Below are 17,647 nucleotides of genomic sequence, written 5' to 3'. Positions count from 1 at the left end.
TAATATTTGGGTAGGTATTAATTGATTTTCGTTTCTTACAAGCGATTTCTAGTAGATAGGTAATTGTTACAAAACCAATTTATTATAACTATACTATACTTAATGTTATACGGTTTTTTGGACAATTTTGATTGTATTGCTTGCGTATCTATTTATTTATCGAAGAAAACTAATTTAAATTTTGCATCATATTGCAAATAAATATATTATTTTTAACGATTTTATTTACTTTAGCACAAATGACACGGTTGATCCTCAAATTAACATAATATCCAACTATAAATGGTGACCTATATAAATTGACTCACTTAATATAAACAAAAAAAAATGACCATAAATTATTACACCGAAGATGGATCAAGGAGCTGTTCGCTTGAAAAAAAAACCAATTCAAAACTAAACGATAAACTAATCTTATACATTGTTGTTAGTAAATAAAACGCGCTTTACCTCCAAATATACACACGATTCCAATAAAGAACATTAATGTTGCACATAACCTCTTCGTCACATGGGGGGCTGAGCCCGTGCAAGATCTACGCTCAATACTCATTTTGATGCGATCTATAAACTAAATTGCCCAAAAAGATGCTCACAACACACTCACTCAACGTGGAATGACAATTTCATAACCGAGAAGCGGCCATGAATCCTGGTTTATTTATAAACTGTGTTGTGTCTGAGTGTATAGTTTTTTCGAAGAAATATATCTTTTAAACTATAAGGTAATGGACACGTCACTGGCATTTCCCCGGCCTTAGTCAGGGTCAGAGTTATAACCTCAGGCACTTTGATGAAGTGCCAGGTGCCAGGTGATCGCCGAGCCATTGTTAATATCGTAAAGGTATTTTAAAACATTTCGACAAATGTATATTTTGCGACAACCTATAAATCTTATTATTTAAGTAGGGAAGTAACTATATATATTATGTAAATACAAATTGTTTTTATTTCATTTGTGTTAAATAGGAACCACTAATGTCCTGTTACTAAAATAAGACACGTTAAATTTCTCTAACGGATGGTATATTGTCTGTGAAAGGTAATAAGCGTAATTAACGTCTTCGTGTTGTGTATGCGTCGTATACAACTATAAACGACCTTAACGGCTCGTTACTCGTAATTCAAAAAACGAACAGTTATTGGTAAATATAGGGTACATAAATAACATAGATGAAAAAAAAACACAGATTTTCGTATAAACAAATAATTATTTATTTATAAAATTTAATAAGCTTATTCATATCTAATATATATATCAGTTTAAATTTATCATTACATAGTTAATTATTAAAATATTAGCATTTGAATTTGACAGATGAATATTTTTACACGAAAAATAGATGAAAAACAAAATAACTTTGAAATGAATGTCACAAAATTAAAAAAAAAGTTATATTTTGTTCTATCGTCTTTTCCTTCTTAATCACTTTTATTTTTAACACTTAAAACATAAACAATAAGTAATTAATAATTTTAATATGACATAATTTGAAGTAAACCATTCTATTACAGAATTTAAGAAATTACGACTCGGATAGGGTCTAAGTTGTTTGGGCCTCCTAAATATAACACCAATCTTTCGTGGTTCAAGTTATCCCAATGCAAAATACGCGTAGAGACCGCTAGAGAAGGAAAATAAAATGATAATTATACATTATTTACACGGCATTTCTTAACTTCACGAGGTAGACTGCGGGCCCATATTGAAAAGTAACTTGAGGTCTTCAATGGTAAGTTTCGAAGCGGTATTGTTCTTCGCTCCGGTGAGCACGTTGTCCGCTAGCTCGAGTTTCGCCTTCTGAAGCTGTCTGATGGACTGCTCAACCGTGTCCAAGCACGTGAACCTGATAAGGAATATTATTGTAATTTTTTTAAAAAAGCTTTTTAACAACCCGTTTGGGTAGGTACCGTAAGTAAGTAAGTCTTCCGGTTTGATGAGGGAGTGAGCTGGTGTAACTGGAGGTAAGGGGGCGTAACATTTCAGATCCCAAGATTGGTGACGCAATGGCAATGTAAGGATAGGTTCTAAATTCTTACGGGGTTAATGTCTATGATTAGAGGTGACCACTTACTATCAGGTAGCCAATTAGCCTGTCCACCTATATCTATGATAAATAATAAAAAAAAATAAAAAGATTCAATATAAAATCACTTGGAAGTTTTGAGCAAATTATCGTCTTTTGTTTTTTAATTTTTATGTATGCGTTATTATTGCAGTTATTTGTTTCAATTTTTTAATATATTTATTATTATATTAAAACTGTCAAAAATTACTGAATTTATAAGGAAGTCCGTCAATCTACAGCTCAATAGCTTTATTGTGATAAGTGCGTTATAATATATATGTCGCTAATTAAATCGTTGAGTTACCATATACATGTATATACGTTTATAGTCCGGGAGGTAGCGTTGCAAATGCAAAAGTTATAGTAAGCCGGCTGATATTAACGTCGATAGTTGATCTTATATGACTAATAAGTGAACCGACCGTCAGCTGCTCAAGTAGCGGTGGGTGCGGGTGTAGGATACTACTACGGGTACTATTACTTAATTTTTTTTTTTTACCACTTCCGCAACCTCCCTAATCCACACCCACCGGAAGTGCGCCAGCTGACACTTGGTTCAGTTATAAGTATTTCGAGATAAATAGAAAAAGAAGGCAAACAGTCGGCGTAAAATCATTGCCGAAAATGCAACGCTACCTCCCGGACTATAAGTAAACATTCGTAATAAAATTTGTTTATATTTTTTGTTACAAAGATCACTATTATACCTGAAATTTTATTTCTCATAACCATTACATTAATAAAAATAAACCTTGATTTGTGAGCCTTGTATATTTATAGTCCTGATTTGATGCCCTAAATTCCAATTTTTTGACTTTATGCCACGATATTTTATATAAAATTTTATGACAACACGACCTGGAACTTGGAAGAGAGCAAGGATAAGTATTGGGTAAAATATATAATTTTAGAGATCCCCTCGTTAAATTCGTGACCGTGACCGATTTAAATTATTTTAAACGAGCGTTTAAAAATAGTTTTTCGATTTAATAATATCATTAAATTCATTAAAAACATGTCAATATATATTTTATTTAATGATAATTTCGAGCAAATATGCCAGATAGAATTGTCTGTTGTGCAAGTGTCCGAAATTAAGATCATCGCCAAATTCCCGGAATACTTGGTCGCAATGACACCTCGAGTTATAGGAGGGAACTTTGGCAGCGCCCGCGCGCTCAATGACTTCTTAAACGACCGCCGGTGATCTCACGGCACTCGAACCGTTAAACGTTTCTAAGGAATATTATGTAGAAATCAAAATTAAATAATTCCTTAGAATCAACTATCGAGAAGATCTTTGCTATCATATTAATAACGTATCATTCATTACCCGAAATAAGTTCAACGAATTGGTAAATGATATTTTAATGCGAACAGAAAAATAATAATAAATTAAAAAATAAATAGTTTTTTTTAAATTTATTTATTAATAAAAATTGTAATGATTGTTCCTTGAAGAACCGAAAAGGAAATCGACGCATATACAGACACTTGTGTTATTTATGTTTCCTGTATATATATATATATATATATATATATATATATTTTATTTACGTGTTACTAGTAATGTCACTTTTAGATAACTTGGTTTAAAGTTATACATAATTATGTCGAATTCATAATTTTATCTTTCGATATGCGATGGTGACTGAAACTAAAAAAAAGTGTTCAGCTAAGATTAATTAATTAATTTACGACCAAATCGACACCAACAATTTATACAACGCTAACTCGAGAGTGTGCGCACACTCCGCCAATAATAGTTAGCGTAATTTAAATCGATTGATTTCAAAATTTAAAATTTGTAACTTCGTTAATTTTGTAATATCATATTTTAAGCAGCTTGGCATAAAAAAACGATTTTCACTAAAATACGAGTTAGCGTAGTATAAATTGTAGGTGTCGAAATATTAGTTTTCTATTTAATCAATGAATAAGCTTCGAATTAGAAATATATAACACATTCATTCATTTATAAATATGACGCCAAAGTGGATTTTTGATTACGTCTGTATTTCCGCTTTCGTTTTCTAGACCACTGAACACATTTTGATATGGTTTTCAATAAAAATAAGATCCAAAAACGAGATATGTTGCGTATATGCGTACATGTCATTTGTAAGTATTTTGGACGAAATGAACTATTTTATACGAAAAGCTGTTTTCAAAACCACGTACTAGAAAATTGTAGATATTAAAAAACCTACGGAATAGTCCGGAAAACCACGTGTCTATCATCTAAGGCACACTCATAATAGTTTTATCAATTCAAAATTTATATAAAACATTTTCTCCAATTCATTACTCATCCTGATTCATATAAATATGTTAATAACCTTAGGCATTTAATATAGAATATTTTTTTCTTTAACACAATGCATAAATACTTTACAAGATATTAAGTTCTCGATATGAACAACGAAAGCGAAACGGGTGGTTTTGAAAACTTGGTGACAATAACATTTTGTCTTTCGCTGTAAAATCACATCTTGATTTATGTTTCACTGTACAATTAGTATTCATATTTCTCATTTATGACAGACTTTTGTCAACTAATAAATAAACAAACGTAAATAAAAGTACCTACTTAATATTTTCTAGCTATGCGTAATTCTTATTTTATTTAATGATAAATTAAGGGTCTCTAGCATATAATAAATAAATAAATATTGGACAACATCACATACATCCCAATGTAAGTAGCTAAAGCACTTGTGTTACGGAAAATCAGAAGTAACGACGGTACCACATACACCCAGACCCAAAACAACATAGAAAACTAATGGACTTTTTCTACATCCGGGAATCGAACCCGAGACCTCGGAGTGGCGTACCCATGAAAACCGGTGTACACACTACTCGACCACTTAGTTTATATATATTAAAATATATTAAGTATTCAGCGCAACCAAACATATGGCAATATTAAATATAAAATTTAATCGTGGTTTTGGGCGTATTATAAGCGTCCACTAAAACTAAAACTGTATACAGTCCAGATAATTGATAAAATAAATAAAAACTTATTGCAATGCATTTAGTTTGAAATAAAAATCTTTTCACGTTCAAATATCAAAGAGTATCGTCTATACATTCGGTATTTAAAAAAAACCGTTAATAGCAACACTCCATCGTCATTGAAGTTAATACAAATAACGAATCAAACTTCAAAGCAGATTTAATCCTTTGTAAACTAAATAGACGATCCAACTAAATTCCATATAAATATTTGGCGAGGTATACGAAATGAAAGAATGTTTTCTCTAAGCGGCGGATGCGAAAAAAATCTGGCACGCGGTCTCGTGAAATAATATCGTCCAACGTCACCCGTCGGTGGCATTTATGTTATGAATGAAAACGTTTTTTATCCTCACTAATATTATCAACGCGAGCGTTTAGCAGGTGTAGGTCCAGTGACTAGATATAAGGCCACAGATCTCGAGGTTCCTGGTTCAAAACCCAGGTATGGCCGATTAAAAAGTAACTGCTTTTTTCTGTCGAATAAATTTCAATAATAGCCCGAAGCATGCAAGTTGAGAGTGTGTACACTCACGTGCCTCGGTGAGCACGTAAAGCCGTCGTCCTGTCCTGCGATTGAAATGTTTTCGGTCCTGTCGGATTTGCAGTCCCATAGTATTATAAAAGTGAGAGAATAGAGTACACTGTTTGCACACACAAATGTGCACTATTATATGTGCTGTAGTTGCATATCGATAGTCCACTATCGATAGACAATTGATAGTCTATCGATAGTTAAGGGGTTAGCGATAGTATCGATAGGCTAACGATAGTGTTGTCACGTGTAAATACTATCGATAGTATCGATAGTTTTGTACTATAGAAAGCCAGTTATTTTTCGATAGTATTACTTTCTCAAAATAAGTTATTTAGTAAGCCAGGTAACGACATGTATAGAAGTTTAAAATTTACATAATCACATACGACCGTCGATGTCCAAAGACGCGTTTCAAAAAAATACAACAGAAACATTCATGAGAACTTTGTCTTAGTCATTATCCTTTTCTCAAAATTCATTCACTGACGATATCGATATCGATAGACAAAACTATAGATACTATCGATACTATCAATAGTATCGCTACTACCAATAGTATTGCTTACTATCGATAGTATCGCCGTTATCAATAGTAGTGCTCACGCTATTATCTGATTTAATATAATAGTATAATTTCGCGTACACGTTTATCTGGCGTATAGAAAAATAGATAGGCTTCCTCCTCGCGGGGAAAAACTAGTGTTGAACTAACGTATCTTTCTAGAAATTATTGTATGTGCTGGCTTTGCTGGAAAAATGACATAACTAGGCAGGTATATTTATTAACTAGCACCGACCACGCGTTGCTGTGGATACGTTATATGTTGAATTATATTGTATGATAATGTTTAGCCAAAAAACTTATCTGAAACAAACTGATTATAATGGAACTAATTTCATGTCATAATATTCAGCGGTTTTTGCGTAATACATTAAAAAAATATATAGCAATCTCTTTGTGTGTGTAATACTTTGCCTATAAATTACCCCCTGTAACATAAACATAAACAGCCTATAAATTTCCCACTGCTGGGCTAAGGCCTCCTCTCCCGTTGAGGAGAAGGTATGGAGCATATTCCACCATGCTGCTCCAATGCGGGTTGGTGGAATACACATGTGGCAGAATTTCGTTGAAATTAGACACATGCAGGTTTCCTCACGATGTTTTCCTTCACCGCCGAGCACGAGATGAATTATAAACACAAATTAAGCATATGAAAATTCAGTGGTGCCTGCCTGGGTTTGAACCCGAAATCATCGGTTAAGATGCACGCGTTCTAACCACTGGGCCATCTCGGCTTAGTTAATTACCCCCTATTTTTTTTAATTGATTGGTGTATTTATCTTCAGCTGGACTAGTGACATGTTATTAATGATTTCTACTGCTTATAGGACACTGAAACTATATTAATATTAACTATTCATCATAATTTTAATGGACTTATAATACTGTATACTATACTTTTAAATAGAGCAAAGGCAATACAAATTATGGGAAGTGGTCTGAAATGATCACCAACCATTAGAAGTATCGATTCGTATTCTATCAACAATAAGTATATTTCACCTGTATATGTGAACGTGCTTGGTCTGGCCGACGCGGAAGATGCGGTCCTGTGCTTGTTGCTCCAGCTGCGGGTTCCAGTGCGGGTCCAGCAGGAGCAGGTGATTCGCGCCGACCAAGTTCAGACCCACGCCCCCCGCACACAGCGACAGCAGCATCACCTGCGTAACAGATACAGATCCTGTAAGAAAACAATTGGGCGACGGATGCTCATCGCCGCGGGGCGCCGCTCACCCGCACGTCGGAGCACGCGTCGTTGAGCGCGGCGATGAGCGGCGGGCGCGCGGGCACGGGCACGCGGCCGCTCAGCGTCACGCAGCGCACTTTGGCCACGCGCAGCTCGCGCTCCACCAGCGACAGCACGGACGTCCACTGCGACACCACGACCGCCTTTTCGCCTGTCGACCACCCACGGTATGAGGTTCGGGTGTATATCGGAGCGAACGAAATATTCACGCTGTACGCGCTAGTTCGCTAATACGAGAGACGAAGCTGACCTTTGTTTTTGAAGACATTTTCCTGTAGACATTCCATGACGGCCCGTATCTTGGCAGATCTCCGTTGCAGGTCGAACACGGGGTTGTTGGGCGACAGTACGGAGCGGATGGCTTCGGCGGCCGTCGTGCCCTCCGCTTCCTCTTCTTCTTCCTCCTCCTTTTTCTTTTCGCCACTCTAAGGTTTTTAATTCCCAATATAAATGAGATTATTGAACTGATCATCTATATCAAAAATTACATATAATATATAAAATACTTTTTATATTTTCATTCAATCGATCGATTCATTTTTACATAATGGGATCTCCTTTAGTTAGTAACTCTTTTTTTACCAACCTTTCTTCTGGAACGCGAATCGTCCAAGGTGAGTTTATTGAGCTCAGCCAGAAGATCTTTGCTGCCCAGGTCCTCGTCAACGGGCGCGTCGTCAGGGTCCAGCATGCTGGCAATGAGGCCGCAATGTCCGCACACCTGTCGAAGACGCAACAGCAAAACCAAGATCTCGTGAGATTTCACGGGTTTCGCACCTGGAAGTGATTAAGTTTTATTATGTAGGTAGTATCTTAATATTCTTCGAAATGTACATTTAATTAAGGATCATAATGATCTCATCGTCTTGGGTTAGGTTAGGGGACCTCATTTTTAGTAAATATAAATATATATTAAAGATATTATATTATTTAATAAATAAAATGACTTGAAACTATTATATTTTATAATTAACGACTCTGTATCAGAAGAATTATCAAAAAATGTAGCAATTGCCTATACCTTGCAGTGCGATCATCTGCTTGTGCACCTTCGCATACTGGCTGTCCTTGCCCGGCGGCAGGAAGCCCTGCGCGTCGGCCTGGCGCTCTGCGCGCTGGTGCAGGAACTGAGCAAACAGTGTCTTCGAGAACACCAGCACCTAGAAAATAGTTCTCTATTAATGAGCGATCACAAAAGTTCATTATTTAATATAAAAAAGATTAGTTTGCCAGTATTTTGTTGTTTTTTCTATTTCTAATTTTTATGTAAAGTTGCTAGTAAATGACTTAGTCAAACATTTAATATTAAACATGTAGATATATCTATGACTAATTTCCACCTTTGCCCACGTGTGAAGGGAGACGCCCTCCCTATCCCCTCACACGCGGACGGTTTGTAGGTGTTAGGGGTAAAAAGTACCCTATGGGCTATTCCAGATTATAATCTACCTTTTTGCTAGATTTCACTCAGATCCGTTTATCGTTATTAAGTCTCACGACTGTCATCTGTTAATGCTGTCAATAAATTAACAATTGTAATAGTACTTGTATTAAAAAAATACCGTCAAATAGACAAACTATTTAGTAAGTAACTTTGAGCTCGGTAAGAAAACCCAATGCATAATGTGATATGGGGACAAAGCGACGGTACCAAAATAAGTTTGTCTAAATTGCAATTAAGACTTTAAAATCAGTGACCTTCTGGTAGACGTTCATCTCGTCGGTGTCGAGGGTCACGTCCTGCTGGTGCTCGGTGCGCTGCGGCAGACACTTGAGCTGTCCGCGCTCCTGCAGCTGCTGCTTGGTGCGTCGCAGCATGATGCAGCGCATCACCGTGTTGAGGCGCTCCTGACCGCCCTGACTCTTGTTGTCGATCCATTTCTTCCACATCTGAAACGAGTTCACAAGTGAATCGATTTTGCCGAGTGTAAAATAATATGGAAGTTTTGCCGGTCTGCGCGGCTGCTTCGATGAGGGAGGGGTTCCCTAGCACCGAGTAAACATTCAGAAACAACACTCACGGCGAGGTCGTCGAAGGGCGTACAGCGCAGGAACTTGAGCAGCGCGAAGAGGTCGAGGTCCTTGTTGTGCAGCGGCGTGCCCGTGAGCGCCCAGCGCCGCGCCGCCCGCAGCGCGCACACGGCCTGCGACGTGGCCGCCTTGTAGTTGCGCACGGCGTGCGCCTCGTCCAGGATCACGCGCCGCCAGAACACGCGCGTCAGCACGCCGCCCTGTCGCCGGCGCCACATTAGTTGCGAGCGAATGCGAGGAGACGCGGTCGCCGGCGGCGAGCGGCGGGCGGCGGGCGGCGCACCTTCTCGCTCTCCCGCTGCAGGATGTTGTAGGTGGTGAGCACGACGTCGGCGGCGGCCAGGCGGCGCAGCTGCAGTGCGCGCGCGGCGCCGTGGTGCGCGCACACGGACAGCGCGTGCGCGCCGCAGTGCGTGCTCACCTCGCCCGCCCACTGCTGCAGCAGCGACGCGGGGCACACCACTAGCGTGCCGCCCTGCGCCACTGCACCACAGACGACGATACGAAGTTGATTCAATAGGCTTTATTTTTAATTATAGAAATTATAATTCTATTAAAACTTTATCCCGTAAGATATGTTAAATCATATATAATTTGTGATTTTTTAGGTTGGCTGACAAGTTTATTGGACACCGGATGGTACGTGGCTTATGTTGATGTCATAAATTCGCCACTAAACGCGGAAACAAAGATGTTATGATTCTTGTACCATTTAAATCGGACCACTTTAGACTGTTTCTGTTTGGCGGTAGGTAATTTGTAACGTGGTATCCAGGTCGCCATTTGACCATCAATGTATTAATATTAAGACCATATATTAAAATTGTATTCAAAGTACAAACACTTACGTCGACCCTTATCTGGATCGTCGTCTTCGTCTTCGTTATCGAGATTTTTCTCCTTATCACTCACGATCAGAGATATCATTGTAATCGTCTTGCCGAGACCCATGTCGTCAGCTGCCGGCGATACAAATGTTATATTATTAAAACTTAGTTCTGATAAAACTTCGACAAGAATATTTTTTTAATTTACATTATATTAAGTTTATATTGTTTCAATACCAAGTAAAGGATTACGGTTATGCAATTCATGTAAATTACGTGGATTTAAATCATATCAGACATAATCAGCTTTGCTTACACATATAATTTGCGTATATTTTTACAAATTATTTCTTAAAAATTCCGGTCGCACCCTCCCTCCGGCGACAGTCGTTCTATAAAACGACAATCAATCGAGACATATCGAATCTATTTCCTCAAAACGATGGTAGCCGAAGTCGTCGGCGTCCAACGTACAGGCCGTAGCATCGCTCGGCCAGCCATACGCTGCTGCTCACCCAGCACGCCGCCGCGCGGGCGCTGCGTCTCGCGCCACGCCAGCCAGGCCAGCGCGTGCAGCTGGTGCGGCATGAGCGCGCTGCGCACGGCGGCGGGCTGCGGCGCGTGCGCGAGCTCGGGCGGCCGCGACGCCAGCGCCGCGTGCAGGTCGCGCAGGCGCTCCAGGATCAGGCTGCGCTCCGCCATGTGCGTCGCCATCGCCTGTCGGCCGAACATCCGCGGCTGCACCGCGTTGCTGGCCTTCTGGATGTCGTCCCACGACAGGCCCTTGTCTTCGTTCGCGAAACCATCCTTGGCTACGTCCTCTGCTGTGGGCTCATCTAAAAATATTAATGGATAAATAAATGTATATATTGATGTAATTTCTTTCTTTGGTTTACAAAGCTCGTATTGACATCTTGCAGCACTCCTATTTGGAATATCTAGAATATTATATTGTAGAAGCGACTGATATTATCTATCAAAGGTCCACAATCATCTTTAAACTATGGTTTACTTTCTTCAGTATAATCTGATATTTATCAAAAAGACAATGCGAAATTTTATAAAACTGTCAATTCCCACATTTTTTATATGGCTTGATTTCAGACAGTCATTACAACGCCCGGTCGACGTTCTACCCGCGACAGTAAGTGCGGCTCACCGGGCTCGACGACCATGGCGGCGACCTTGTCCCCCTGGCGCCGCACGTCGGCCTCCAGCGCCGTGAGCCGCTCGATGAGCTTGACCCCGCCGTCCGGCAGCGTGGCCACGTCCATGTTCTCCAGCAGGTACTGGACACAGATAACCATGACACTTCATTGTCAAAGTTTACGTATTTTTGAAAACAGACTCATACGCAAAAAGGGGAGTCCACTTGAGGGCTCAGTGAGCGAATATCATACAAGTGACCGACTACGATCGGCAATAATTTTATTTAACCTACTGGTTCTTTAAAAATACACTTCTTACAACGTCAATACGCCGGCAAACACGAGCTCAAAGTTGCCATGTTCCTTTATGTAAAACTAGTATGCTCATGTTAATGACAGATGTTCCTATGTCAACAAAGTTACTAGGTATTACACACATAGACAGGACCGAAGCCCTAGCACTCCCCACTTACCCTGATATTCTGCAAATCCTCCCTAAGTCCGTTAAGTTTACTGAGTTCATTTTCTCGCACATGTTTCTTGACGTACACGACTTGGTTGGGATAGCTCGGAGGCAGGAGGTACTGTTTAATATCACTGCCGACTCGCTGGACAGGTGCCTCTTCGGTTTTCCCTTTGGGACTCTTCTTTATCTTGGGTGATTTCTTTTCATCTTTTATCTAAAAATCAATATAATTTATAATATTAATTTGAATATATTAGACAAATTATAGCTCATAAATATATTAAAAACCAAATGGCCCGAGTAGGAAACTAAATATTATAATAACAACTTGATACAAAACGAAACAAAATTGTAGTACTTCAAATTCATAAGCAAACAAGCAGCAATAAGTACTTAATATTATCGTGTTTCGGTTTGAAGGGTCAGTGAGCCAGTGGAACTATAGGTACAGGGGACATAAAATCTTAGTTTCCAAAGTCGGTAGTGGATTGGGTAAGGAATTAAACTTCGATTACATAAATTTAAAATAAATGACATTGTACAACATTGAATTTCTATTTGCGTGCTTAATAAACTTACTATTTAAAATATATAAGATTACTTTATGTACGTATATTAATGAATAACCGCAGTCATTACCGTCTTTACCATAGGGTAAAAGCCCAGGGCCCCCATCCTGAGAGGGCCCCGAAGAACCAACAATTTCTTTCACGCGTTTGTTCTCACGTTGACTGCTATGTATATTTTCGAAAGTGATATATTTGTAAGAAATAAGAAACATATTTATCAAAAAAGGCTATAAAATTAGACAGGCCATTAGATTGTACAACCAATCAGATTCCTACGAATATACGAAAATTACCGCACCGTTTTTTTGAAACTATATTAGAACTGGCAAATAGCAAATTATTTGTACATGATAGTAAATATCTACCAAAAGGGCCTCAAATTCATAGGTGCCCAAGGGCCCCAGCATAGCTTGAGACGTTTCTGACCGCAGTACCCTTAAAATATCTTTTACAGTTATATAAGGAATTAAAATATTTAGTAAAAGATTTAAAGTAAGTTATATATTTATTTAGTGGGCCTGTAGGAATTGGGCGCTATAACGTTACATAACGTTAAAATTTTGATTTGAGTTATGAAATACGAGTAACTTTTGTAGAATCAACATTTTTCGTGTGTTTTAATATTGTAAACTTTCGATTCAATGTGGTCTAAGATTTATATTCAGTGAGATCCTATGCGATATTGATTTTAAGTTTTGAATGATTTAGTATTTCTTCTGCGCTGACACACGTTTATAATAAATCATTAGTTTTCATAATTACGACGCTGTTAAAATAATGACTCACGCTTTTTGGCATTTTCCCAGATTTTCAAATTTACGAGAACATCACAAAACACAATTTAACGCAATCACTAATTGTTTTTCTAAAAAACAAGTACAAGGAAACGTAAGATTTTTGTAGCGTGCGTCACTCGAATAAGGCTGACTGTTGGATACATTTTTGAATCTACCCACGCTTTATATTATTAAAAAAATATATATTGATTTTTTTTAAATTAATTAATATTTCCCGCCTAAACTGTTAATATATTTAAAGCTTGCCATACACAATAATTGTTGTTGTGGGGCCATAAATATAATAATAACTTAATTCAATATTATATTATTTTTAATGCGTTTACGTATGTATTTATTGTACCTAAGTATATGATCATATGAAGTTTATGGATTTAGATACTTGATGGACAGTAGTGGTACTATCCATAGACATTAATACTGTAAGAAATATTAATCATTCCTCATATAGCCAATTCGCCATCAGCTTGATAGACGATAGATGGAGCTAAGGTGTTTCATCCCTTGTGCCTGTAGTTAAACTGATTCAATCACCAATCAAACGGACTCTACAATCCTACACAAAGTAGGGCTTACACAGAGTCCTGCCACAAATCAGCAAAAAAATAAACAAAAGCGAAAACTTAATATAAAAAACAAATGTAGGTATGTTTAGGATAGCCTATTTGTGTTACTCGTATTGTCAGGTACCTAGGCCATTGATACCCTCGTCGGTCGCCCATCGAATGTTATGTAGACATTAAAATAGTGTTATAAGAATATAATCTCACCTCTTCCTCATCGTCGCTGCTCAACGCTATGATTTCCGGTTTCGTGTCTATGATTGTGATGTCATCGTCGATTTTATTCTCTTTATATTCAACATTGCTTACTTTGCTCAAATTATTAAGCACCTTATTCCTAATACCAGAAGGTTCAGATCTAGTTAAATCGCATATTTCAGGACTATATGCTTTTCGATCATCTTTGATAGAGTCGTCGATTTCATTGGTTATATCGCGGAGGGGGCTCTTTATGGGTGAGCATGATATTCTAGAAGCTTCGTCCGCATCAGGCTCTAGCTGTAGAGTTTTATTTACACTCGTCTCCAAATTCCGTGAATCCGACAAACTCGCCGCCGAACTGGCACGTGATGTCTGATTTGTCTGAAATATCTTAAAATTGATGATTTCATCCGAAACAAAATATACTTAGTCATAATATGAGAATGACGACTAGGGATCGTTCAGGACCAACGGTTGTACGTGCTATCCAAAGCACGGAAGTGTAAATACTGCCAACATACAAACTGGCTTCTGCCTGGTTGCTAACTGGATGCTAAGAATTCAATTAATATTATTTGATATATTTTTCATTACCATAACGATTCAACCGCTGCGGTTCATCTAAATCGCCCTACCATAGACAATCAACAAGATTATCTGGACTACAAGATTATGCAGTTCCTCCAATCACTGTAACACAGTCAAGTCAGATTGATGTGATCTATGTATGTATGTATGTCTGTGTCAGGTTAGGTTACGTGTTCTCAGTAATGAACCACTAAACATTAAGAGAGCCTGCGTCGCACAAGCCGTCACTGTTGGATGTGTAACCAATACCATTACGATTTTAGTAGGTGGTAGTTTGGCACCTAACCGTGCTCACACAATGCACATAGAAATCACAGGCCTTACACTAATAATAAATTAATGAATAGAGACTCACATCATCATACTGTATAAAGTCAGAATCGTCACTGTCGTGTTCCTTCGGTACCACACCCATGATACTCATTCGTGTTGCGCGCGACAGCACCATTTGGTCCTCATCGGGGCCTTCGTCGCTTGTGCTTACTCTATTCTCACTACCATCATCTAAACTTTCATCAGCGTCGTTTATGCTTTCAGATTCATCATCATCATTTTTATCATTGCTCTGTTCAATGTCATAAACTTTTTTATCATCTACATTTATGTCAGTTTCAAGTTCAGCTTGGTCTACGTTGGTATCATTTTCTTGAGATTTAACACTACTTTCATTCTCATCATCATCATCGTCGTCGCTGATTTGAATGCTATCATTACTCTTAAAACTCATATTTTGTATTTGAAACAGTTTCTTTTTTGTATCGTCAATTTTCAACGGAGTATCTTTCAAACAAGCCAATTTCTTGTTTTTGTCGTGCTCTATTATAATAGAATTTTCGGTATCCGAATCAAGGATCATTCTCTTTTTAGTTTTACGCACTGGTACAATAAAAGAATCAGACGATCTGCTGTTTTCTTTAATTCTTGGACGTCGTTTGGGTATGATTTCTGGAGAGACTTGTTCTGGATTAAATAATAAACATAGTATCAAAAACATCTCCAATAATATACATATAATATTAATACCATTAAAAAGCCTTCAATACATATAATATTCATTTAATGTATATTTTATTGCTAATTGCAGAAATAATATGTTTTACTTGGTTTTTATTAGTAAAAATTATAGAGTTTATATTCCTTTTTTCTCTGAATTCTTTAAATAATAATAACTCTAACAATAATTCTGCTGTTTGTTTATTTCTTGTCGGTGTACATATATCTGCATTTATACAGTATTATATATTTTATACTATTATATATAATATAGCAATTGTGTGATATATTTGCATTAAAATTTGTATGTCGACTTGACATAAAAGTATATATCATATTATTTCATAACCCATATATAATTGTAAAAATCTCACCTTCATCTTCAGACGAACTGACAACTAATTTCTTCGATGAGCTTAACTTTTTTCTTATACTACCACTTTTGCTCTGGTCTAACATTGTAATAAAAGATTAAAATTAAATTATCATTAAAATTTACATCTCAGATAAACTTGAAGGATTAAAGGAAAAGATTGACAAAATTGAAACAAGCAAGATAGAAAAATGGTAGCTATGAAGTTGCCATCTTTTTAACATTAGACAAAAAATTTTTTCTATACATATTATACTGCTTGTCACCAATGGCTTAGACTGCATTTTACATGTTGCCCATTGGATGTTAGGCATAAAAATTTGCCTATAATAATAAGTAGCCTAGCATAAGGAACGACTCCTTGGAGTTCAAGCTTGCTTTATACCAAATTTCATCAAATTTGGTTCAGTGGCTTGGCTGTGAAAGAGCAACAAATAAACAGACAGAGAGACAGAGTAACTCGCATTTTATTGCAATTATAATATTAGTATAGAAGTCCGTGTTGCAGCACATAACGTCTTAAGAGTTATAGGTAATGACTGTTATATGACAATGTTTACGAGTAGAAGTGACCACTTATGATCAGGGTAGCATATTTGCCTTCCTATTTAGATTACCGAATGTCACACATGTTTGACTTTGGCAAATGTTTGTATATAACCAGTATGTCCCATTCGTGATAGACTTCTTGTCTGTATCATACGCTGTTATGCAGTACTCAGCACATAAAGAATGAGGCACTTTCGAATAATACTAAGGTTATATTTAGATATACATATTTGCTATTTTTAAAAAGATCTGGCTTTAAGCAAAATGTTTGGCCTAATTTATTGCCAAGTCTGTAATTTTTAAATTAGTTCCTAGCTATTGTTTTCTGTTAGAAATGCTGTGAATAAACACAGTTTTATATAATAATTACCATCATCACTACTCAAGATTATATGATAGTTTTGGACACTACTTCGTCTTGTGATTGTTTTTGATACATTGTTAGAGGCATTCTCTTCTTCAGACTCTCCTGAAAAAAATTATTACCTTCAATTAAATGTATATTTACATACAATCATCTAGAATTATATTTAAGAAAATCCTTTCATCTTTCCAGTTTTTAATTTATTGTATAACTACAAACAACTTCAGTTTAGTTATATCATAAGTCCTTCTACGAAAAATAAAAACAGTATATGCCACAAATATACAGACTCCAGGTACTTCAGACTCGAGGTAATTTCGAAGTGCTTTTATTGGAGTTAGTAAATTTTCTTTTATTTTATAAACTATATTATGGAAATTACCTCCGGTAAGAGAATCGTCAGATTCAGGAACGAAAGCAGTCTGATTTTTCTTTCCCGGTGTTTTTGGAGTAAACGATTCTTCCATTAAACTATTATCAATAAATTCAGTATCAGAATCACTTCCTACTCCAGTTTTATCCCGATATTCAAAGAATGAATTTTCCATTTTTATAATATAGATTTATCTAAATCTTAGAGAAATATATCATACATTTAAAGTATAATTAATTTCTTTTAGCAAATCAAAACATAATTTGAAACTATTTGTCGTTGTCTTTGACGTTTTGATAATGCAAGTCAAAAAGTATATAATTTCCTACGGAAGAATGCAAGTCTACCGACAGATTATCCCCTGTG

General features: G+C 37.0%; 1 protein-coding gene across 2 annotated transcripts; it reads right to left on the bottom strand.

Annotated features, from left to right (window-relative positions):
• Nucleotides 1-1,357: 1,357 nt before the first annotated feature.
• Nucleotides 1,358-17,570, bottom strand: LOC113402802 (transcription termination factor 2). Of its 2 annotated transcripts, XM_026643127.2 has the most exons (18): nt 17,291-17,570; nt 16,915-17,013; nt 15,997-16,074; nt 14,985-15,589; nt 14,048-14,422; nt 11,919-12,125; nt 11,457-11,586; nt 10,813-11,133; nt 10,319-10,429; nt 9,754-9,953; nt 9,461-9,670; nt 9,138-9,329; nt 8,461-8,599; nt 8,026-8,216; nt 7,690-7,864; nt 7,427-7,590; nt 7,196-7,353; nt 1,358-1,847 (listed from the first exon to the last, which is right to left on the bottom strand). In XM_026643127.2, the coding sequence occupies exons 1-18, from the start codon at nt 17,454-17,456 to the stop codon at nt 1,682-1,684; spliced, it is 3,687 nt and encodes a 1,228-aa protein (XP_026498912.2). In that variant the 5' UTR covers nt 17,457-17,570; the 3' UTR covers nt 1,358-1,681. The 2 variants fall into 2 exon arrangements, with proteins under 2 accessions (XP_026498912.2, XP_064073900.1); XM_064217830.1 differs by lacking the exons at nt 14,048-14,422; nt 14,985-15,589; nt 15,997-16,074; nt 16,915-17,013; nt 17,291-17,570 and adding an exon at nt 13,267-13,396 and having other exon boundaries at nt 1,360-1,847.
• Nucleotides 17,571-17,647: the final 77 nt, after the last annotated feature.

This window comes from Vanessa tameamea, chromosome 19 (genome assembly GCF_037043105.1).
Source record: "Vanessa tameamea isolate UH-Manoa-2023 chromosome 19, ilVanTame1 primary haplotype, whole genome shotgun sequence".
Classification (NCBI taxonomy): domain Eukaryota; kingdom Metazoa; phylum Arthropoda; class Insecta; order Lepidoptera; family Nymphalidae; genus Vanessa; species Vanessa tameamea.
This window is presented reverse-complemented; position numbering and strand designations above follow the sequence as displayed.